The following is a 24200-nucleotide window of genomic DNA, read 5'->3' as shown; positions in this document are numbered from 1 at the left end:
AGTCAAACTAACTTTAAATTGTTAAAAACAATTTAGAAATGAAATTGACTTATAATATGAAGTGATTGACTTTTAGGTTTTGACCAAAGGAAAATTTCGGGTTGTCACAGTGATCCAAATCCCCCTCCGGTTACCCTTAAGGCAATCCAATGACTTTTGGAAGCACACCAAGAATAAAATATAATTGAAATGAGACGATTGATTGAGGAACGAATGGGGGATTCATTAAGAACCATATCGGACACTTGTAATCAAGGTGACACCCCCTGAGGTTGTTAACCAATCTGAGTCGTCCAATCATGGACCCCCTCCTCATCTACCTCCACCACCCCAACCCCACGTGGTTACTCTTCAAGCACCACAATGTGGACAAAAAGGAATGAGGAGGTGTAACATCAAGGACTTCATGATATGTCGCCATATAGAGTTCAAGGATGAAAAAGACCGAAAGGTGATGATGAAGTGGATTGTCGAAATAGAGCATGTCTTCTACACATTCAAGCGTAAAGATGGATTGAAAGTGGGGCTTTCTAGCCACATGCTTAAAGATGGTGCCCTCAGATGGTGGAACGACCTTCATGAGGCGATTGGAACCGAAGGGATTATATCCCTCACTCGATAGGAATTTGTGAGGAGTATAAAGGCCAAATTTAGCTCCCCAAGGCGCCAAGATAATTTGGTGAATGAATTTTTTGCTCTTCAAAAGGGCAATATAACGATTGATGAGTATACCAAGAGGTTTACCGACATGCTTCCCTTCCTTAGGAATACACTACCCAATGAAGAAGAGCGGGTGAACCGTTACCATTACCTTGATGGACTTCCAGGTGACTATTCCCTAAAAGTGGGAAAGGCCACAATACTTGATGAGGTAATTAAAGTGGACTCTAAAGTGGAAGACATGATACTCATAAGGCAAGTGAGAGATAATTGATTGGTGAAAAGAGGAAATTCCATAGACATTTAGGATCACATGAGAGGAGTCACTCCACGTCTAGCTATTTCAAGAAAGATGAGGCCAAATATTGTAATAAGTGTGGAAAGCGACATGTTGGAGAATGTAAGTTAGGAACATCTGATTGTTACAAGACTATTCAACTTATAAAATTTAATTTATGATTAATTGAAATGTTGAATTGTAACTCCCAAAACTTTGCAAATCATCTTATTTAATTGATGAGTTAAATGAAATATTTAGCCTATATAAAAACATTGTAGCTTGCATATTGTATGTATGTAAACACAAAATGATAGATTACTTTGGTAGGGTTTGAAGAGTTATGTGAATGATTCTATCGATGTAAGAGAGCAATTGCATTTTTTCCAAATGTAAGTGCAAGTAAATTCAAATTGGATGCATGTAAAGAGAAATTGCAACTATTTATCGGTTAGAGCAATTAACGAGGTTAATATGTATGTATCGTTATGTTTTCTTTCTCTTTATGTTAGAACAATCTATTTTTCTATCCAATATAACATTATTCAAAATGTATTTTATGTTATTGTTTACATGTTATTTTAGTTTCTATCTCTTATTTTGTTGTAAATAACATCAATATAATTTTTGGTAATTGATTATTCCAAATTATTGGTGATACTAACGAATTAAAATGGATGATTTTAGATATGATATAACTTTACTATTGAAAACCAAAGATTATTTATGTTTTATAAAAATACATTTTTTATGTGCATGCAAAACTAATATGGATGTACCCATTTTTTAAATATTTTTATAGCAATAAAAATAAGTAATTTACTATATCTTATTAAATTTGTCAATTTTATTTTTTCCTATTTGTTTTTCATCGTAAAGAAAAAGTAAAATATGATATTATTTTATTGTTGAAAATCAATGATTATTTATGTGTTATAAAAATACATTATTTATGTTCTCGCAAAACTAATATGAATATATCCATCTTCTAAATGCTTTTGTAGTAATAAAATTAAATAATCTATTATATCTTATTACATTTGTCAATTTTATTTTTTCCTATTCTTTTTTCACCGTAAAAAAGTAAAATAAATAAAATATTAATACTTTAATAAAAAAATATAAGTGATAAAAATATAACTTAAGTGTAACACTTCCCCCCTTCATAACCCACTGTTAACATGTTTTGTTTTTTTTTTAAATTGGTCTTAATACTTAACAATTACTATAGCTTTGAAATTCAAATCATCGTTTTACTCTGACCATTCATTATTTTCCAATATTTCAAAGATTTAAAATAAAAAATAAAAATACAATACTAAAGTAGATATTTTTTTTAAATATAATAATGAAAATTTTTCAAACATGTAATTTTTAATCAAGTAAAAATAATAATAGCTTGAAATAACATAAAACTAAATAAAAATTATTAAAAATAGTGTTATTTGAAATAATATAATAAAATATATGAAATAAAAAAATATTCAAATGAATTATTTCTAAATTAATTAAAAATACTTATAATTAAAAAAATGTTAAATCAAAAACTTTATTTAATTCAATCCAAACACAACTTATTATATCTATCTTATCATATACTTAAAAATTATAGTATTAGTTGCAACTTAGTATAAAAATAATTATTGCAATGATAAATGCCGATAATATTATTATTATAACATATAATTGCCAGTACTCATATTACATTATTGCGCATAACTCAAGAGTTCGAAACTCTCATTACATCTCAAGAGTGTTCTATTTTCAATGTAGTTATGATTTCAAATTTAATGTAATTAGTCATGTCTTTCTATTTTCCATTACATTCAAGATTTTTTTTAACTTATGGTTATTAATGTGGAATGTCTTTTTATTTTTTCCTTATTTATAAACATTATAACTATATTAGTAGTATATAAGTAAGTTTTGATAAATAAATTCATATGTTTGAAAAAGTTTGTGATTCAAATATGAACAATTTTTTTAAAAAAAAAAATGAGTTATGCCGCATCAATGGTTATTTCAACACAACTTTTTGTAACAATGCTTTTATATATCAAGGTATGTCGATTTATAAATATTCATTTTGAATGATTCATAAGTGTTTAATAAATTTCATTTGATGTAAATGTTATAGTAGATGTTGTAGTGTTTTTATGTTATTAAAAGTTGTAGTATTTTTTAATACTATTTGTTATTTGTTTTATATACAAATCAACTTATGTTTTATATATAATTTACACAATTTAAAGTGGTCTATAATGTAGTATTTATTTTTTCTATAAAATCATCAATGGTTATTTCAATGTGATTTGTTTATAACAATGTTTTTATATATCAATGTATATCAATTTATAAATATTCATTTTGAATTATGTATAACTGTTTAATAAATTTCATTTGATGTAAATGTTATAATAAATGTTGTAGTGTTTTTATGCTATTAAAAGTTGTAATATTTTTTAATACTATTTGTTATTTGTTTTATATACAAATCAACTTACGTTCAATATATAATTTACACAACTTAAAGCGGTTTATAAAATCATCAAAAGTTGTAGTACTTATTTTTTCATACTACTTTGCATTTGTTATATATAAAAATCAACATATGTTTTACATGCAAATTATACAATATAAAACAGTCTATAAAATCATCAATTAATAGTATAAATGATCAATGATATAAACTTGTTATAGTTAATAAAACTAATAGGTTAACTATGGGTTTTTGTTTTGCTGCTGACATTGGTTTTCATGTATAAATATTAAATCACAATTTGTTAAAAGTTATTATTTTAATTAAATAACTATATTTGAGCGCAATGCGAGGGGATTCGCCTTGTAAATAAATAAAAGCCTATGATTAGAGATGATAATTAGAGCAAACTATGATTAAAAATGATAAAACATTTTAAACCTAAAAATAAAAAATAAAAAACTCACCCACAAAAAGATGACAAAATGGCAATGTACCCTCAGGTATTAAGTACAATCTCTAAATACAAAACCATTCCTATCAATCACTACAACTGCCCGAACTCAATTACTAAAAACTGCCCGAAAGCATATCGGTCAACAAGACAGCATTCTCGGGCACCTGACCGTCTTTCCACACCTTAAAATCAGGCTGGAAGTAGCCCGCATCACTCCAGCATTTCAACTCGATTCTTGAAACAGGGCCTTGGATTTTTCCTTGTGGATCCAAATAAAACCATTGTTGAAGGGATACATCACACACATTTTCCTCTTTTATTATATTTCCTTGTGTCTTAATATTATTATTATTATTATTATTATTATTATTATTATCATCATCTTCATCATCACTTAGCTCAATCACATTTGTCACATTGTTGTTTAATTCCACCAATGTGTCACTTGGACTTTTGATGTCACAAATCTTCACGGATTCAACCCACTCGAAACCTCCTGTGGTTACTTTTTCTCCTGAATTTACATGTGAAATTACTTTAATACCCCCGTTCTCCACCGACTGTTGGTTGCCTTCATTAGCTTCATCAAGATCCACCACTTGTTCTGCGTCTGTACAAATGGTTGGATAAATGATGATTAAAAAAAGGGTTAATATCATAAAAGACCTTATATGTTGTATTTTTTCCAGATTAAACCTCAACTTTATTTGTTTCCTGAAAAAACCCTTGTATTTTATCATTTTTCCTAAAAAAACCCTCAACCTGTTAATTGTTTCTGAAAAAACCCTCAACTTTTTTAGTTTTTTCCGGAAAAAACCCTAAGTTATTTCGGAAAAAAAATGACTAAAAGGATCAGATCGAAAAAATACAAGGTCTTTTTCTGGAAAAAAAATAAAGTCGAGGTTAAATCCGGAAAAACACAAAATATAAGGTCTTATATGAGATTAACCCTTAAAAAACAGGTGAATGCAATAAATAGCAATGTACTTTCATTTTTACTACAACATTGTACTTTGAAAAATTACCAGATTAAGGGTTTGTTTCTTTTGTGGACTGAATGCAAGTAAATGACCATTTTACCCTTTTGTATAATTTGAGAAACAACAGCAAACTTTGGGAAATGGAAGAAAAAACAAAGGAGGACAAACAGGCTGGTAAGAAAATGACGGTTTTACCCTTCTTCTTTTTAAGTGTTGTAAGGATACAATACATGATGTTTGTGTAGAGTAAGTGTTGTAGAAACAAATAGTTTCCTTTTGGACTGAATGAGTAAATGACGGATTTACCCTTCTGAAAATACATACCTGCAGCATCTGGACTACATAAGTCTTGTATATCTTGTGGATCTAGTGCATCTGGAGTCACCTTTGGAACCTCGGTCAACAACTTTGACTGTTCAGAAGGTTTTTGAAGCAGATTCCTTCTTTCTAAATACTCATACAATGTAAGAGCTGAAGCAAGTAAAGGTTTCCCAAGTATCTAAATTACTTTATTCAATAATAAATATAAACAGGAACATCAAATTCAATCATGTAAAATAACATTTTTGTACATCATAAAAAAGGATATTCCCTACGCCACCCCTTCTCATTTGCACGATCTATGAGGTTTTGTAGATAGCTTAGTTCTCTAGGAAGCCACTGTAAATTAATTATAGCAATGTCATTTAATTACTATAAAATGGTAAATTTTATAAATGTGATGCTATTTCTTGTATTTTTCATAACAAGTGAGTATTACTTACATGTTTTATTATATCCTCATGTAAAAGCTGTGCCTTTTTCTCAACTTCCACCTACACAGGAAGCCAATAAACTCGGATTAAAAAGTAATTACTAATAAAAATTTACAGAGAAGAAAAAACAAAAACTTACAACAGTGGGTCTCTTTAGCAACCCATCCTTAACTTTTTGACATAAATCATCACATTCTTCCTGAAAAAGATGAAATAATTAAATAATGAAGATGAAACTGAATCATGTAAGAAATGTTAACTACCTTAGAAAAGTCATGATCAGACAACATGTTTATAGTTATGTCTTTCACCATGTTTGGAACTTGAAGGAGAATGTCTTGTTGTTCATCAGTATTTCCAGTTACCAATTTTACCCCTGTAATGGGAAGAAGTTGATGGGAGTTTTTTTGAGAGTAATCATTTGGGTCACATTTTATCCTTATGTAACTACCCAATAGTTTTTCTTCAAAACTCTCGGGGTGTTTAATGAGCTCTTGAATTAAACTCTTTTTTAAATATAAAAGCTTTATATTTTCGGGGATAATAGCTGCAAAAGAGCTCATGGGTGTTTTTTTCTTTTGAGAGGAAGCTTGAGGTTTCTTCTCTGAATCTGACACCTTATGTTTCTTGTATGTTATATTGGAATCTTCATATTCATCTGAACTATACAAATAATCATCTTCAGAGGATTGATGATTATCAGCAAAATGGGATTTTAGCAAATCTTGGATTTTGATTCGAGGTATTGATTTCTTTCCGAAAAGAGATCGAAGCCTTTCATCACATACAACTTTTTTCTTTTTTGTTTGGTGGAAAAGATTTAATGTATGCACATATTCAATTATAATGGCATTCACATCTCTCTCAGAGAGCTGTTCATCAGTGTCTTTGCCAATTGATTGGAGAAACTCAATTAAAGATTTGGAACCCCATCCAACAAACTCTGGTTTTGCCTTTACTTTTCTTTTATGCTTCATGGGGATTGGTGTTTGCTCATGATCATTAGTCTCCTCCAACCAAAAACATGATCCATTTGCCTCTCGATTTTCCATATTGCCACAAAAATGAAGATATAGAGCTTAATAATTAACACACTTAACTAAAACTTAACACATTGCTCATAACAAATGCACCATGGTAGAATCAAACTTCATCACAGGCTTCACAGCATAGTCTTTCTTTGACTATCAAGTCTCAAGGGCATTTCTACAACAAAATTAACAAAAGCTATTTCAGTTCATACAAATAAAGTTAATAAAGATATACTATAGGGTTTATATATTAGGCTGAACTTTCGAAAGCTAAGTAGACTTTTTTCGATGGGGATACACCACTCTACTTAGGTTTAGGGTTTTACAATTACACGCAGAAAATGTTTAAAGTGAAGAAACTAAAGGAAATTTCCAGAGTATGGGCCCTAAAAAGAATATTTTTTTTCGTCCTCCTTTATGCAGTGCCCCTTTATACCTTGAACACCTCCAAGAAGGAGGTTTAATTGAATAAAATTCCAAAAACAATTTCCACATGTGGTAAAACAACCACCTGATAACTAAACCGATCTTCAATTTGAGTGGGAAAATAAGCATTCATATGAAGAAATGATGAATGAGTCGATGCATAGCATATGTGTATTAAATAGAAGGCATTGATGGAGAATAACACGATATTCGATTACAATTAAATATGCATCCTAAAAATTGACAACCGGAGAAAATGTCCAAAAGTTATCCTATGCCCAAGTACCTTTTATATGGTTAACATGTTCAAAATCGGGAAATTATGCAAAAATGGGGGACCGGTGTTAGCATACATACCTATAACTTCGAATTCAGAATTCCGAATTTATCATGCTCCTCTGTGGCTTGATTTTGGTTTCAGGTTTCATCTTCCGAGCTGCGCGGGTGAAGTATTATGGGAAAAATAGGTGAGGGATGAGTGCGAGGAGGTTGAGAGAGAGCGATACACGACGTTCGTACAGGGTTTTTAACTCCCGACTCAGTACTTGTCACAAAATAGGTGAGTATGACAAAACAGAAGCAACTTTTGAAAAGTACAGAATAACCCCCTTCAACAATTCAAAAATACATAATAGCTCATTTAACTTTTCAAAAATATAATATAAACCGGTTTATCAATTCTATTTGTGTAAACGTATATAATTTTTATAAATCTTTTACCAATCTATGCAATAAAGTTGATTTCTTACTAGTTGTGCATTCATAATTTGTATCAAAGATTATTTTTGACATAAATTATAAAAAATAAAAATAAATATACTTACACAAATATGCATTTAATCTTGTGTATAAAACATGGTAATTGATGCAACCAAGGCCTTTGAAGGTGAAAGAGTATGTAGCAAGAATATAGGATCTTCATGGAATAACTTGATTCTTTGGTACATATTGATCACACATGTAGACTATGGTCAATAATTCGGGATATGGTTCATGATTATGCTCTGACGCTCAAGTTATGGGTGTTAACTCAAAAAAGTGTTCAAAAAAATAGAGAATTAGAGAGTTAGGAATTGTTTATTAATACCTGTTGGAACCCAAAAGTGCCATCCACATGAATAGCCATTTGAAGAAGCGAAGCCCTTCGAAGAGCAATGTGCGAAGAAGATTAGCAGTGACGAGGCTATGTATAAATAAGGTGGGTTTAATGACCCACCTAATTTTTCTAATTTATGTAAACTTTCTATAGAAAATTTTTTGTGACCTACCCTAGAAAAAGATTTAGGATCTACCTTACTAATAAAATCTTTGAATTTGTGTAGAAAATTTTATATACAAAAATTAATGAACCATATGGTTTTCTATTATAGACTCGCCACTAAAGATTGGTGACCCCATAAGATCGTTTCGAGAAGTTGACTTTGTATTCTGTGTATTTGTGTTTTGTGTAATGACAAAGATGTTTTATTATTATCTATTGTAATGTATATTAGTCGATCTTGTGGCAACATCTATTTATAAGATTGACATCACGTCTTCCCTTACACCTTTCTAAGAACACTTCCATTGTTATATTGAATGTTCTTTTCTTTATTACTGAGGTCTTTTCATTTATATACTTTAAGTTCTTCTCATTCTCTTTTATTATATATATATATATATATATATATATATATATATATAGGAGTAGGATCAAATAAGAACACCAAAATGGTTGAGAACGCGAGAACAAAGTATATTCATTTCCGATTCCATGTATTCATTTGTGGAGAAATGATAAATTTTTACGACTTTAATTTCAATTAAAGAGGAAAAACATATTCATGTTGATTGTGCGTAAAAATTTATCATTTCCCCACAAATGAATACATGGATTCACAAATGAATATTCTTGTTCTCGCGTTCTCAACCTTTTAGGTGTTCTCATTTAATCCTTTCCGTATATATATATATATATATATATATATATATATATATATATATATATATATATATATATATATATATATCAATGGTTAAGTTATTTACAGTATGCACTGTATATTTTCCTTAAATCATTATCATGGTTTACCATTTGGTATTAGAGCCTAGATTGGGTGTGTATTATCTATCTTCATTATATTATCGTTGTAAGAAACATTGGTTTCTTGCATTTATGGAAAACTTAGAAGTATCATTTATATACAATCGTTGCTCAAAATGTTTTCTAAAAAACAAATGGTAAATCCTAACTTACAATTGATTTATGTTGTAAACATCTCCAATAGCTTGGGTTGTTCGACTAGATCACCATCCTTATTATAGAAGAATATGAGCAATAAAAAAAGACCATAACTGGTAACTATCTCAAATGTTAGGAAGTGATGTATGGTGTTCTGTAATTAAAGGTCCCCATGTAGTTGTTAGAGAAGTTGCATATAATGTTGCCACAACCACTATTGGTGGTGAAGCAACACCACAACATGAACCTCCTACTACAGAAAACCTTTCAAAGCTTGAAAATGATGAAATAGATTTCATTGAACTTGTGTGTGGCATACCACCTGATTTGTCCGGTCATATCAAACTCTATGAATCTGTAAATGATGTATTGGTAACTCTTCAAGCATTATTTGGGGGAACTGAAAAACATTAAAGATAAAATATCATAATATAAAAAAGAAGGGTTTTCAAAATAAATGCGGAATTATCAAACTCAGGTTACAAAAGAAGGATTTTCAAAATAAATGTGGAATTATCAAACTCAGGTTACATGATCATAAATGTCATAAAAGAACATAACTTAAAGTTATGAGAATGTGAATGTCTTTTGCAGTCATGTCAGTTTCTTTCCTCCGTTCACCCAGGAGGATCGTAAAAAAAGTTAATAAACAATAGGTAAGCATAAAACTTTGTGAGCATGCACATTACTCACTAATTATATTAATAATATGCCTACACATAACATATACATTCACATAACATTTATATAATACATAAGTTCCTAAAACATATTGTTGGTACCAACACTATATCGTAGACTGATTTCCCATGAGGGGCTGTTTTAGGTATTACAACTCTGAGAACTGGTCACTTCCCCTGGGGGATTATTGTGAAAAATTGGTTCAACCCTCCCCCTACTCCGGGCTAAGGGGGACACTTATTATGGCTAAAAAATCCTTTACCATCCCCCCCCCCAAAGGGGGCTTATGTAACGACCCAAAATTTAAGTATTTCTTATACTCTAAGTGGGAATGACAAATAAGGAAGTAGAATGTTATTTAGTAAAATAAAAAAGTCAATATTTGAGGAAACGCGGTGCATGACTTTTTACGCACGACACATAAAGCATTTATATGGCGCGTACTGTTTAGAAGCTCGACGCATCGATAATTGTGAGTCATCAGAAATATGTTGCAAGGTAAGTGACATGTAGTGAAAGTTGGGACACGAAGCATATTCTATGTTGGACATGTGGACGCGACACATCCACATAACCGACCCAACGTGTATGTGCGTGTTCCGACGGGGTATAAGTAGTTGAAACAGTTTCTTCGGTTATACATTTTTCCGATCAAGATTTCCGAACATTCAGGTGATGACTCGTAGTTAGAGGAAGTGCATAACGACACTGTTTACCATGGTACGACCGTTGAGTGAGTGAAGGTATTATCTCGACTATTAGTACATAATTGTGTTTACATAACATAGATCATGAAGGGTTGTTAAGACCCGAAGTAATTATTGGGGTTCATGATATGGTGCTATTATGAACTTAATGGTAAGTTTGACAGATGAATTTTGTGGAGGAATTCTTGATTTTGCTAGTGAAGGTTATAAACCCTAGTTTACAAAAATGTCTAAAATGTGAGATTTTTACTAACGTGTTACAAGGTTAATCCGTTTACTAAATGTAAGATCCTATTAGATGAGTTTGATAACAAGTATTTACCAAGTCGGTTAGTGAGCAGAAAAATGATCACTGTGATATGTATTATGGTTAAGTTTTCAGTAAATTGGGACAAGTTCTGAGAAACTTGGTATGTTGTCCAAACAGGTTTGGACAAGTGATTGAGAATAGAGATAACACATAATTGGAGATTAGAGTAGAAGATACTTTTTCACTAACTAGCAAGGTGAGTACATGAGGATTTTCTAGGTACGTATCAATGTTTATATGAAATTGTTTATATAAAAATCATAACATCTCGATTTCCAGGTATGAGATTTATTCCATTTATGCATGATTTCCCTTTTGAACACGACGTGGTGAAGCCTCACCACGACGTGTTGAGAACTTCTGGGCTGCGTGTTTTTATTAGCCAACACGGCGTGTTGATGGGCAACACGGCGTGTTGGCAGTTGGTTGAGAAAACACTAAATTTTAGGGTTTTGTACCCTATATAATCTCCTTAAGTCCTAAGGGCTAGTCTTTTATCACCCTCCAATTCCCCATATTAACTCTTGAGAACCCTAATCATCTTTCCCTCTCATTTGTGATTTAGTGTGGTGTTTTTGGAGCCAAAGAAGAAGGAAGCAAGGATCCAACAAGCAAGCCCTCGTCTTTCAGTTTGGTACTCTTCTGGACCTTTGTAAGTGTCCAATATCTGATTTTTATTCCTCTATGTTTCTAGATCTTGAGTTTTTTCCCTTTTACTTGTTGTTCTTGAGTGAGAGGATGTTTAGATCTCATAAAGTTAGCAACTTTATGAATATCCAGGTCTAGGTGACCTTGTAAAGCATTGGACCTGGCCTATAGTCAAGTTTTGATGTCATGCATGGAGAGTAGGTCATAAATCCCCATTTTGACCTATTTTGGGTTCAAGACATGCATTGACAGGCTGGGAATGTTGGGTGTCGTTTTCCTAAGGAAGCTGGCTGTTGACTTGGTTCTTCAGTCACTTCCCGATTCATATGGCCAGTTTGTTAAAGACTACTATATGACAAATCATGACGTGATTCCGGTCTTAACAGCCTTAGGTCCGAAGTCACTGAACTAGGTCCGAAGGGGAAGGGGCTGCGGTCTGAGGAGGTACCGCAGGTGGCTCGCCAAAGGGTCCGAAGCGAAGGTGGCTACGATGCTCAGGTTTGATGACTGCGGTTCGGAGGTTGCGGCTCGCTGGCTGCGACTAGACAAGGGGACCTCAGTCTTGAGAAGAGTTTGGTCCTTATAGAGGGGCTTTGGCCCTAAAAGGTTATTTTCCAAGAGATCACCCCTTTTCGAGTGTTTTTTCATCAAGTCAAGTGTCGGGATGCTCTAGATGATTATAAAAACTCAAAAGAGGTTTTGAGAGAGATTTGTGAGAGATTTGACATACATGGAGAGATTTCTCATACGGAGAGGGATTTGGGAGTGATTCCACATTTTTGGAGAGATTTGGGAGAGATAGAGCGAAAGAGGTTGAGAGAGACTTCTTTTGAGACCTTTTTAAGTGTTTGGCTCTGTATTTCAAGGTTCGTAAACCTCGTTAAGTCTTGTTATGACTGTCATATGCCCCCGAGGGTTAAGGAATAACGTTTTATCGAGTAGTTTCATCACTTGCCCTGATTAGGGTTTAGAGTTTCCGAACACGTGAAAACTGTGTGATACTTTGTATTAAGAGTGCGAGTTGTTTAATAAGAAACATAATGAAAACCCTAGTATACAAGGGTTAGATAATTTGACCGGTTTGACTTGTTGACTTTAGTTGACTTTGACTTGACTGGAAATTGACGGTTGTCACACAAACCTTAATTGGTATTTGCTATTCACTTCAGATGTCAGAGTTAAGCACAAAAGGAAAGATAAAATCATCATTTTAACACATAAGGTAGGCGAAATCAGTAGTTCAGCATGAGAGAATCAGACTCTAACTCGGTATAAGCAATAGAAAATCAACGAATTGATTAAGAGAGAAATCAGAAACGAAAATCCGACATTGAGATTGAGTGTGTAAGAAGGAGAAGCGATATTAAAAATGTGATGATGTCGAGATTTATGAGGCGTCATTCAGGAAGAGTCGATTGCCTTCCCGCCTGATGGTGCCCTAATTCTTGTTGTTTTCTTGTTTCTTGGTTTATATGCCAAAAATACCATTCCAGGCCTCGTTGTTCAAAAAAATATGTATTTTTTGGGCAGATTTCAAATTGAGTTAATTTGGGCGTCTTAGTAAAGTATACATAAATAAAATATATATATACATTGCATAGCCCATAAAATTTGGGCTCCTTAGAGCCATAGGCCCTGGGCGGTCTGTCAGGACCGGGCCTGATTAAACGGTTAAACCAGTATCTCTGACTCAAAAAAATTGATAAATGTTGACTAAAATTTGATTCAAACTAAAAAATCAAAGTACCAAATTAATGCCAAACCGAACTAGTCCATTGTCATCCACATAAAAATAAGTTTATACTAAAAATTGAAATATACTCGTTTTAGGTAAACAAACATATTCAATTATTTACCATTTATATTGGTTCCGATTGACAGCGGGCGAACGATATTGATAGTTTGATACTTTATTATTGAAGGTGATCGTCACCATAACCGCAGACCGAAAAGGGTAAAATCCTAATGGCCCAAACGAACGCGCAAAAGAAATTGAGAAGAAACAAAGCGAAAGCAGTCGACGACCGAACGTGGGGAGGCACAGGTTCACGGCCACAACCCACGGACGACGAACATCAACTTCCAACTACTTACGAGCCCTAATTTGGTAAATCTCCTTCAATCTGTTTATCTATTTGCACAATAAGTTTGTTCAATTCCAAATGTTTGGGAGCTTTTGATTTTTTGATTCTTTTTTTCTTGTTTTCCTAAAGCGTATACTGTTGTAATTGAAATTGTTATTGAAAGCTGATAATTACGCATGTAATTTGTTGATGATTACTGTTTTTGCGGCGTTGACTTGTTTGAAACGGATAAGGAACCGAGTAATTTTTTTTTGTTTAATTGCCAAAAAGCTAAAATTGTTGGTGATTACTTATGAATTGTGTTCCTGTAATGATGCACAAATCCGGATATCCTTTATCACACTCATATGTTCTCCTTTTCTGTGGTATTTATTTCACCAGGTTTTCCACTTTGTTCTGCAAGCTCAAACAGGAGAGGAAGTGCATTGATATACATGAGAGTGTTTTTGAAAGTTAAAGCTACATGAATATGTCTTGGAAGAGGGCCAAAACTCCTGGATGGGCTGCATTCGACCCTAATAAGCAACAAAAACAAGTCAACAATGATGAAATACACAATGACCCATACCCACCGATCTCAAGCAATATTCCTACATCTCATCAAAGTCAAAATCGTTCAAGAAATCTTGATCTTAATGGGAGATCTTTCTCCTCTGTTCTCACTCACTCATCATGTCTTCCAGATATGATATCTAATGATATTCAAAATGTTCCAAGTAGTTTAATGGAAAATAATCACAATGAAAGGGTGATTGTCAAGTCTAAGGAAATCAATATCTCTCAAGTTTATGAGAAGCTCAAGGAGCTTCATCCATGGGCTGATGAGAAGTTGATAGAGGATATAGTAGCAGCTGTAGATAATGATATTGACAAAGCCTCGTCTCTACTGAAAGAGATGACTTCCCCTGGTAGTTTGCAGGAAAAGAAGGAAGAAGAGAATATTGAGGAACATGGTTTGTCTGGGAAGGTGGTTGTTGATGATAATGTAGCCCTAAGGCTTATTATTGATAGCTTGAGTATGATTCCAGTGGAACCTGAATGGGAAGATGATGATGACGTGTACATAATGCATCGGAAAGAAGCCATCAAGGCTATGAGGTATGCTTACAATAATTAGGCCTTTAGCCCTTTAGGGTTTTGTACAAATTTTTAGGGCTTTAGGATCTTTTGAAGATATGCTTACTTTTTTTTTTAGCTCAAATGATATATTTTTTAGACTCTACTTTCTTATTCGATTGTGTATCTACTTAGGGGCTATGTTTTTTTTTTTTTTTTTTTTTTTTTTTTTTTTGACTTAATGGGTTAAGCATTTCATCTGGACATATGATTGCCCTTTTCTTTAAACATCAACGATTTTTGTATATTGCTCATTTATCTATGGGATTTTCTAATATGTGCCCTAAGGGCACATATAAGAAGTATTAATTAATCACAATTGTTACCATAATTAAACGTGAAATGCATTAATTATGGAGATTATTAATGAAATTTATATTTAATTATGGTAATATTTCTTATAATTAATGCGTTTAACATTTAATTATGGTAACAATTGTGATTAATTAATACTTCTTATATGTGCCCTTAGGGTACGTATTAGAAAATCGCTTATGCACCAAGAATCACTGTGATTATATGTTCAGAACTCAGAATATGTCATTCATTTTACATTATATATACCTTTTAATTGTCAGGATTCAGGAAATGCCTTAATTACAGGCATGGTCCCTTTTTGATTTAGGAAATTATACTTTTGGTCACTACAGTTTTTAGTTTTAAAAGGAAATGGATTAATTACAGTTTTGGTCCCTGTAGTATTCAATTTAGGAAATAGATCAATTACAAGTTTGGTCACTGTAGTTTTTAATTTAGAAAGTTTCACTTTTGGTCCCTATAGTTTCTAACTTCATTTTAATTGTCAGGAAATTCCATAATTACAGGTTTGGCCCCTGTAGCCTTTAATTGCATTTTAGTTGTCAGGATATGCCTGAATTACAGGTTTGGTCCCTGTAGTATTTAATTTAGGAAGCTACATTTTTGGTCCCTATAGTTTTCAATTCTAAAAGGAAGTGAATTAATTACAGTTTTGGTCCGTGTAGTTTTTAATTTAGGAAATTACACATTTGGTCCGTGTAGTTTTTAATTCTAAAATTAGGAAATTGATTAATTACATTTTTCGTCCCTATAGTTTTTAATTTTGGAAATTACATTTTTGGTCTCTTTTTCTCATTTTTGTTACATAAAATTACTTGCATAATTTATATATTTGAGATACATTCATGTAAAATAATTAAAAAAAAAACGAAGAGAGATGATCTATTTATTAAAACAAATAATAAAATAATTATATCGCCAGGTCAGCCTCTCGATACTCAAAAGCAGCTAAAGAGGCGTATCTAAGAAGAGATCATGCAACTGCACATGAGTTTTCCTTAAAGGCTAGAGAAGAATGGAGTGCTTCTGAAAAGCTTAATGCAAAAGCAGCAAATGAAATTTTAGCAATCAGAAACTCTGAAAATGATGATTGGAAATTGGATTTACATGGTCTTCATGCATCAGAAGCAGTGCAAGTCTTACAACAACACTTACTCAAGATAGAATCTCATGCAAGCTCTACAAACCCTAAACAACAACAACAACAATTATCTAAGCGAAGATTATTAGAAGTCATTACAGGTAAGTAACATAAATTTATGTGTTATGTATTGGGAGCTAAAACATAAAATACGTATTTTTTATTATAATTTTATTAGGAAGGAAGTTAAAAAGCAATGATTGATGTAATTTGCTTGTGATTGTGAAGGGAAAGGTAGTCATAGCCGAGGACAAGCAGCACTTCCAATAGCAATAAAAAGCTTTCTCACTGAAAAAGGGTGTGTTTTCTTTGTCTTTTTATATAGTTTTAGGAGTTGATAAAAATAAGTAAAAAAAAAAAAAACATAATATCCTTTTTATTGACAACAGGTATTATTCATATGAGGCAAGGATTGGGGTTATAACAGTGCAACCTAAATTTCGTCAACTCTCAACTATTCTATCAATTACGTAGTGGTTTTGAACTACTAGAAGTTTCCTGGTTGACATTTGGGAGTCAAATGGACTACTTTTTAACTTTTAGATTCATTTAAAAAAAATTATTATATGTATAATTTATGTTTCTGGGAATTAGTAGGCTTGACATTAGAGATTTAAAATTGGGTGAATTGTGTACGATATTGATTATGTATTGACGTTGTTTTATAAATAAAATATTGCAAGGATAATACACCATGCGGATTTTAGATTTAACACAAATCTTGTAGTGTTAAAAGGGGGAAAGAGTGGCATTTATATGTGTGAAGAGCTATCAAGTCAACTTTTATGGCTTTGAAGATGTATTCATGACTGTTAAATAAAATGTGGTGACGTAATGCATTAATAGTTGGTTTTTTTATTTATTTATGGACTTAAAATTTTGTTCGTTGCTTTTTGACTTGATACAAAAATAAAATAAAATGTGCTGACGTGATGCATTAATAGTTGTTTTTTTTTTTTTTTTTTACCTAATGGACTTAAATTTTGTAAGTTGCTTTTTGACTTAATACAAAAAAAAAAAAAAATATGGTGCCGTGATGCATTAATAGTTGGTTTTTTTTACCTAATGGACTTAAATTTTGTTCGTTGCTTTTTGACTTAATACAAAAAAAAAACGACTTGATGTATAAAGTGAAAGAATGGAGGGTTTATATGTTTAAATGGGTAAAATGTTATCTACCATGGTTGTCAAAATCGCGATCCTGATCGTAAGATCGTACGATCCTAGGTATATAAAACGATCTGGATCGTAAAAAGATCGTATTTGGGGTAGGATCGTAGGATCGAGATTCGATCCAATCCTAGATTTTTTTTTTTTAATTACCACTTTATGTCTTTTATCCTTTACCAATTTACCATTTATCATTTGTATTGTGACTTATGACTAATATTTTGAAGTTTTTATAACTTTTGAACAAAAAATTGATTGTTTGAAATATTTTTTATGATAAAAAATTATAAATTAAAATTCTATTTTATTTTGTGGGATTTTAAGATCTCGATCCCGATCTTGCAAACCCAAAAACGATCCTATGTAGGATCCCGATCTTACAAACCCAAAAACGATCCTATGTAGGATCCTGATTTTGACAACCTTTGTATCTACTATTATTTATCTGGGTTTAGGTTTAAAAAAAAAATCAAAATACCAACATAGGTTTATTTGGTCTAAAAAAGTCTTTGATCATAACAACATTTTTTTTCATACATACATCATTTATTCGGACAATATTTTATTAATGAAATAAAAAGAAACATGGCCTCAAGGAGGGCATCTCCAACCCCACTATAAATCCCATTTCTAAACTCATCTATGAATTTGATGTACTTGAAAATGATCTCAAACTTTTATGTGTTAGTGGTTATTTGCTAGAATTTGAATCCTGAGAGATTTTAATTTTTAAGAGGCTCTAAACTTTTAAATCTAAATTTCTAAGAGGCTGGAGAGAACAGTAGGAGGAAAAAGGAGGCGGTCGTGTGGAAAAAAAAACATGAAAGATATTGTATCGTTATTCATGTTATCTTGTAGTCATTATGGTAACCGACTTAACATCTATAAGTCCATCTTGTGTAACCGGTCTCACAACCAATGTGCTCAAAACAAAAAGTAAGAAAAATATCCATGTTTTAATTTTATACATCTTTATAGATTCTTATCTCCTTACTGTTAGACAAACATACAAAATAGATTGTTCCATTTATCCCATCTTATAGATTTGGATATTGATATATACACAAATATTGACAACCAATCGGACATCGAAACTTTGTTGACAAAAACTATTTGCTTACGCTTTGTATTTTACTTATGTAAATATTAAACATAATACAGGGAACTGAATACAAAAGGTGATATTTACATATTTTGGAGGAGAGAAAGTTAATGGGCCCAAACAGGTTTAACTGGATGAATTAGAAATGGGCCAAAATAGTAGAGTTTAGAAGTTGCATGCTAAGACTTAAGAGTAAAGAGCCCACTTACTTTCTAAACCTACATGGCTACATCACTAACTAAAACGGCCTAAACGACCGCCACCACGCCTCCGGCGATGGCCAACAGCCGGCGAATGAGAGCATTCAAGCGGTGGATGAAATATCAATCAGTAGAATACAGCGACGCACTCGACCTCATAATTCAACAAGAAGACCAACAAGTGTCGGTGAAGGCATTGTGTGATTTACACGAAGGAGACCTCATCGCCACCATCCCCAAGCGCAGTTGCCTCACTGTCAAATCCTCCGCTGTCTGTCACCTCATCGAAGATTTCTGTCTCGAAGGTTATATGGCACTTTCCGTAGCTCTAATGTTCGAGAAAAGCTTGGGCCAAAACTCCCCTTGGTATGATTATCTCCACCTCATGCCAGACTGCAACCCCGACGTACCCTTGCTTTGGTCTCTTGATGAAATTGATCACCTCCTAATGGGCACAGAGCTTCATAAGGTTAGGTTTTAGGTTTTAGGCTTTACTCTCCAATTCTAGATGATTGATGCCTCAAATTTTGATCGAGTTTAGATGATTAGACTAACCTTTGATCACTGTGGTGTATGTGTAGACAGACAGTTAAAGAAGATAAAGCTCTTGTATACGATGATTGGAAAGCATGTATTGTACCTTTTGTGGAATCGGCTCCTATAGAACTAAATCCAGAAGATTTTGGTGTTGAACAGTACTTTGCTGCAAAAAGTTTGATCTCTTCACGTTCATTTCAGATAGATGATCATTACGGATTTGGGATGGTTCCTCTGGCAGACCTGTAAGTTATTGAATCTGTTTGTGTGGCTTTTCGTTTGATAGTTCTCTGTTCTTATTTTCTTCATGATGCTTCAGATTCAATCACAAAACGAATGCTGAGGATGTACACTTCACCTCTGTATCTGATGATGATACTTCTGAAAACATAGAGGAACAGGTTGTTGAGGATGATGATGATGATAGGGACGGAGATCCTCAAAATGAATCAAATGTCGCCTCACCAAAAAGTGATTTTAATGGTGATGATGATGGTGTTTCCCCAACCACTGAAATTTTGGAAATGATTATGGTGAGGGATGTTAAAGCTGGAGCAGAGGTTAGCATCTTTCTCATACTTGTGACATAGAACATTATGTAATAATTCATTCCCTTGTTTTCCTTATTCCATTACATTCCATCTAACCAAACAAACCGAATTCATTTTCAGGTGTTCAACACATACGGATCAATGGGTAATGCTGCATTGCTCCACAGATACGGATTCACCAAACCAGATAACCCATACGACATCATAAACATAGATCTAGACATAGTTCTCCAATGGAGTTCATCTCTATTTTCATCTCGTCACACAAGAACTCGTCTTTCATTTTGGAAATCATTATTACATTTACATCATCCTGAATCCCAAAACCAGCAAATCGAGTATTTTGAAATATCTTACGAAGGTGAACCAGAACTCGAGTTGCTTAAATTGATATTCATAATCTTACTACCTGAAAAAGAGTACAACGACTTATATCACGGGGTTTCAAATGGTCAGAAATTTGGTAAGTCAAGGATTGTATTGGGTGAGGTGAGTGAAACGAATAAGGACGTTTTGTTGACTGAGAATGTGCGACGTGGGTTGTTGTCAGTGGCGGATATTAGGGAAAGGTGTTATGGGTTGAGATCAATGGAAGATGATGTTGAAGCATTGAGGAAGTGTTGTAATAATGTTTTGGAGAAAAAGTTGTATCATTCGTTGGTGTTGCGGGTTAGTGAGAGGCGGATTTTGGAGAAGCTTAGGGGGTATGCGGGTGGAGGTGGAGGTGGAAGGTGGATTAATAATGGTTGTAATGGATCTACCATGAAGAAGAATGTATAAAAGAGATGACAGAGCCATTTTTGGTGTTTATGGAGGGAATTTAGGAAGTTAAAGTGGTTGCTAGCTTTTCAGTGTATTCCAGTTTTGTTATTTTTTTTTTGATACCCAAGACTTGATTTTATTGAACCGGATAATTTCGATGATGAATTTTGGTCATACGACTAGGACTTATTTTTAATTTATAAATCCTTTCTGTTTTAGAAACAAACAGGTTCCAATTCTATTTTCGGTTTGGCCTATTTTAATCCTTACAACATTATTATACTTTGAACATTCTATCTAAGAATGTCATCCAAAAACCAAAGTATATAATTCAAGTTCATATCAACCATCAGTTGCCAAAAAAAATAAAATAAAGCATGATGGCTGATGCAAATAGCAATTATGTACCAAATACCACCCAAACTAACAAAAAGAGGTACATGATCATAATCAGAAACAAAATGATGTGTCAAAGTACAAATATCATGAACTATAATTTGGTAGAATTTTCAAAGTACAATGTCCTAAAAAACATTGGGAAAAACAATGCTAGAATTTGGTAGATTTTTCAGATTACAAATAAATGAAAGTACGTTGCTATTTTTTGCAATTAGCCCAAAGAAAAACAACACAACCATAGCAATAGCATAATTCAAGTTCATATCCACCAACGAAAGAAAGCGTAAATTTTTTGAACATAAACCATTTTACTACCATATCAAAGGAGACCTCTCCGTCTCTTGTAATCACTAACAGACAGTGTCAACGCATGCCTCCTCCCATCATTCTCCGGCACCTGGCACCCAACCGTCGCCTCTATCCTCTGTTTCCGTGCCATAAACCCCGCTTGTACCCCATGGGGTCCACCAAACTTCTGAAGCATAGTCAAAGAAATCGGAAGCTCAAAATCATGCAACATATTCGACTCCGTCCCCTGATCCACCGGAGCACTCGTATCCACCAACTTCCCAGCATCCGCCGCCGCCTCCAATGCCGCCACCGTCGCCACCACACCACCACCCACCACCGCCTCCGCCGCCTGCCCACCATTCCCTTCACCCGCCCCCTCACCAGGCTTCGGAACATAGTAATTCCTCGACCGGGTCCACCGCCTCGAAAACGGATCGTATCCCGCTTCACCCGCTTTTAAACCCGTAGCCACCGGCTTCACCTCAGAAGCATTTTTAAAATTCTCAACTCGATTTTTTCTATTCATTTCCGCGAGTCTTATTGCTTTTTTATCCTTTTGTTGTGTCTGTCTGGAAGCTTCTAGTTCTAGAAGCTTTGCTTCAATCTTTTCAACTTCCACATAATCTTGCTTCGCTTTAGCCACTTCTATGTCTCTCCTTAATCGATCCTTTTCAGCTGCAACATTCAACGGTCTTCTTATCGTTGACTTTTTCTCCTGTAACATTTGTTTGACCGTTTCAGCAGAGTATACAAAAGTGTTGGTTTTTTCAATGGCTTCCCGCTTTTCCAACACCTCCTGTTTGCTAGGCATCCGTCCACCGTGGCGGTCAACCTCCCGGATCAACTGGTCAAACTCTTCTTTCAAAGGCGGGGAATCCGAAATCATCGCCATCTGCCACCTGGCGGCTGAGTTTTCATTTCCCCAAACGACATTTAAGTATTTATGAGTCATTTTATTTTCTAATTTGTATTGTTTATCGGGATCAGCGGCATCCACGTTTCTAACGATGCAAAGGCGGTAAATCGGACCGGATTTGGACTTTCCGATTCCGACCCTCACGAAACAACCGACGATTAACTCCTCAAAGAACGGCTCCATGAACCATTTTGCCAGTTTTGACCTTCGGATTGTGATTCCCTTCACATCTTCGTATTTAAGAATCGAGGACTCTTTTGACATTTTCTCATCATCACTATCGCCCATTTCGCCCGTTGAGTCTTCATCTTCACTGTGGGACCCGCTGTCACTACGGCTCGAGTTGCTTAAAGGAGCTGGAGTGAAGGTCTTTCGTTTGACTGTAGACTCTGTGTCTCTTCGTTTCCAGTTAGATTCCGGATCCTGCTGGCGGAGTCTTTTCCGGGCACGGAGTTCGTTCAATGCGCCGTCTTTTGCAGCTGCCCGGTCGGCTGACCGGGCAGATGACCGGACTGCCCGGTTGACCGTGTGAGTTGGGGGGCTGTCTTTTCTCTGATTGGATTTCTCCGTTTGTTTCTTGATTCTGTTCTTCAAGTCTTTATCGTTTTTTTTATTGGCGCGTTCAGCGAGGATCTGTTCTCGTTCGAGTTCTGACATTTTTGCGAGTTTTTGTCTGTCTTCTTCGCCTTTGTAAAGATCGCTTCCAACTGAGTCATCATCACTGTCTCTTTCGCGATCGTATCTATCATCATCATCATCTTCATCATCTTCACGGCTGCTGCTGTGTTCATCATCATGTTCTGAAGAATCTATTCGTTTCTTTAAAGGAACTTGAGAGACAGAAGGCTTTCTGCTATTATACCCACGATCATCGTCTGAATCATCATCTCTTGAATCACTTCCATCATCGGAATATGAACCCTTTCGTTGTCTTCTTGATGGTGGTGTGGAATGCTGGTTTCTTCCTGTTCTTCCTGCTGCTTCAAGAAGCAGATCATCCAAATCCGCCATGATTCTTGGTCAGTTACAAACACTGATTGTTTTTAAATTTCCTGCATGGTTTGTAGCAAATTGTAACTTTGCATTTAGAATCAATTGCTGCAAATCTCATCGATGAAAAGAGAGCGGATTTTTACACATGAACAAAGGGATCAATCATATGATAACTTAGAAAACAGAAATTGCATACATAAGAGAAGTCCAAGGATAAAATCACATGGATTGTATAACCAAATCATGCGGATTCAAATGTTCTAAGAAGAAATAGTTGAATACCACTATCTGAATCATATACAGACTAACCGCAAAAAAACAAACGAAAAGCTAAAAAAAACAAATCACAAACCCTAAATCAGAACAGATACACGATTACTCTTTAGGATTCGAGACATTTAGCTGTTCGAATAACACCAACTAAAGTTTTAAATCACCAATTCATACATTAAGTCATAGTTTGACGGTTAACGGAGCAACAAAGGAAAAGGAAAAAGGTACAGGTGAGGGATTGCCGGATTGGGGATTTAGGGTTAGAGCGTTACCTGGTTTTAAGAGAACGGAGTTCAGAGAACGAATATCGGTAGGAGCGTCGTCTCCGTGTGAAGAAGATGTTGCCTGAGATAGTATCAGCAGCCGTCCGGCAGGTGCAGAGGTGATCTGTGTTGTACGTCGGAGATGGAAGTGAGTTTTATAGGATGCTGATAAAGTTGTTACTTTCATAAATGTTTTATATCTAGTTTTTGGGAAATTACAAGAGGACCAAACTTATAAAAAAACTGAAAAAATAATACTACCTTTTTTTTTAACGGGAAACAAAGAAATCTAACCACATTTTAGTGTGTATTTGAAAAAATTTAAAAAAAAAAATATTTTTTTTTTGCAAAATAACCATTTGGTCTCGAATGGGACATTTCGGACCAAGAAAAAACACTTTTTCTGACAAAAAGTATATTTCAGACTAATATTTCGGACAAATACACTGGAT

General features: G+C 33.9%; 4 protein-coding genes across 4 annotated transcripts; 2 read left to right on the top strand and 2 right to left on the bottom strand.

The window, feature by feature from the left end:
* Positions 1-3803: 3803 nt before the first annotated feature.
* Positions 3804-7622, bottom strand: LOC145086577 (uncharacterized protein At5g08430-like). The gene is made up of 7 exons (XM_079024388.1): positions 7423-7622; positions 5872-6814; positions 5748-5807; positions 5618-5668; positions 5443-5513; positions 5178-5317; positions 3804-4483 (listed from the first exon to the last, which is right to left on the bottom strand). The coding sequence occupies exons 2-7, from the start codon at positions 6658-6660 to the stop codon at positions 3987-3989; spliced, it is 1608 nt and encodes a 535-aa protein (XP_078880514.1). The 5' UTR covers positions 6661-6814; positions 7423-7622; the 3' UTR covers positions 3804-3986.
* Positions 7623-13556: 5934 nt separating this feature from the next.
* LOC145086576 (smr (Small MutS Related) domain-containing protein) lies at positions 13557-17010 on the top strand. Its single transcript, XM_079024387.1, has 5 exons — positions 13557-13739; positions 14098-14814; positions 16073-16392; positions 16520-16589; positions 16681-17010. Exons 2-5 carry the CDS (start codon positions 14180-14182, stop codon positions 16763-16765), a joined length of 1110 nt encoding a protein of 369 aa, XP_078880513.1. The 5' UTR covers positions 13557-13739; positions 14098-14179; the 3' UTR covers positions 16766-17010.
* Positions 17011-18775: 1765 nt separating this feature from the next.
* Positions 18776-20787, top strand: LOC145086575 (SET domain-containing protein). The gene is made up of 4 exons (XM_079024386.1): positions 18776-19232; positions 19349-19545; positions 19620-19860; positions 19972-20787. The coding sequence occupies exons 1-4, from the start codon at positions 18840-18842 to the stop codon at positions 20629-20631; spliced, it is 1491 nt and encodes a 496-aa protein (XP_078880512.1). The 5' UTR covers positions 18776-18839; the 3' UTR covers positions 20632-20787.
* Positions 20788-21147: 360 nt separating this feature from the next.
* VIP5 (plus-3 domain-containing protein) lies at positions 21148-23933 on the bottom strand. Its single transcript, XM_079024385.1, has 2 exons — positions 23758-23933; positions 21148-23271 (listed from the first exon to the last, which is right to left on the bottom strand). The coding sequence occupies exon 2, from the start codon at positions 23228-23230 to the stop codon at positions 21332-21334; it is 1899 nt and encodes a 632-aa protein (XP_078880511.1). The 5' UTR covers positions 23231-23271; positions 23758-23933; the 3' UTR covers positions 21148-21331.
* Between the last annotated feature and the right edge of the window lie 267 nt (positions 23934-24200).

This window comes from Lactuca serriola, chromosome 2 (assembly GCF_051521515.1).
Source record: "Lactuca serriola cultivar US96UC23 chromosome 2, Lser_US96UC23_V15, whole genome shotgun sequence".
In the NCBI taxonomy this organism is placed as follows: Eukaryota; Viridiplantae; Streptophyta; class Magnoliopsida; order Asterales; family Asteraceae; genus Lactuca; species Lactuca serriola.
This window is presented reverse-complemented; position numbering and strand designations above follow the sequence as displayed.

Excerpts from the sequence above, each read along its gene's own strand:
- LOC145086577 (XM_079024388.1), bottom strand. The coding sequence starts at position 6,660 with ATGGAAAATCGAGAGGCAAATGGATCATGTTTTTGGTTGGAGGAGACT. Across the intron at positions 5,318-5,442 it reads GAGAAGGGGTGGCGTAGGGA|ATTGTATGAGTATTTAGAAA; the intron begins ATATCCTTTTTT and ends TTCAGCTCTTAC. Across the intron at positions 4,484-5,177 it reads ATGTAGTCCAGATGCTGCAG|ACGCAGAACAAGTGGTGGAT; the intron begins GTATGTATTTTC and ends CCATTTGTACAG.
- LOC145086576 (XM_079024387.1), top strand. The coding sequence starts at position 14,180 with ATGAATATGTCTTGGAAGAGGGCCAAAACTCCTGGATGGGCTGCATTC. Across the intron at positions 14,815-16,072 it reads GAAGCCATCAAGGCTATGAG|GTCAGCCTCTCGATACTCAA; the intron begins GTATGCTTACAA and ends TTATATCGCCAG. Across the intron at positions 16,393-16,519 it reads ATTATTAGAAGTCATTACAG|GGAAAGGTAGTCATAGCCGA; the intron begins GTAAGTAACATA and ends GTGATTGTGAAG.
- LOC145086575 (XM_079024386.1), top strand. The coding sequence starts at position 18,840 with ATGGCCAACAGCCGGCGAATGAGAGCATTCAAGCGGTGGATGAAATAT. Across the intron at positions 19,233-19,348 it reads TGGGCACAGAGCTTCATAAG|ACAGTTAAAGAAGATAAAGC; the intron begins GTTAGGTTTTAG and ends ATGTGTAGACAG. Across the intron at positions 19,546-19,619 it reads ATGGTTCCTCTGGCAGACCT|ATTCAATCACAAAACGAATG; the intron begins GTAAGTTATTGA and ends ATGATGCTTCAG.
- VIP5 (XM_079024385.1), bottom strand. The coding sequence starts at position 23,230 with ATGGCGGATTTGGATGATCTGCTTCTTGAAGCAGCAGGAAGAACAGGA.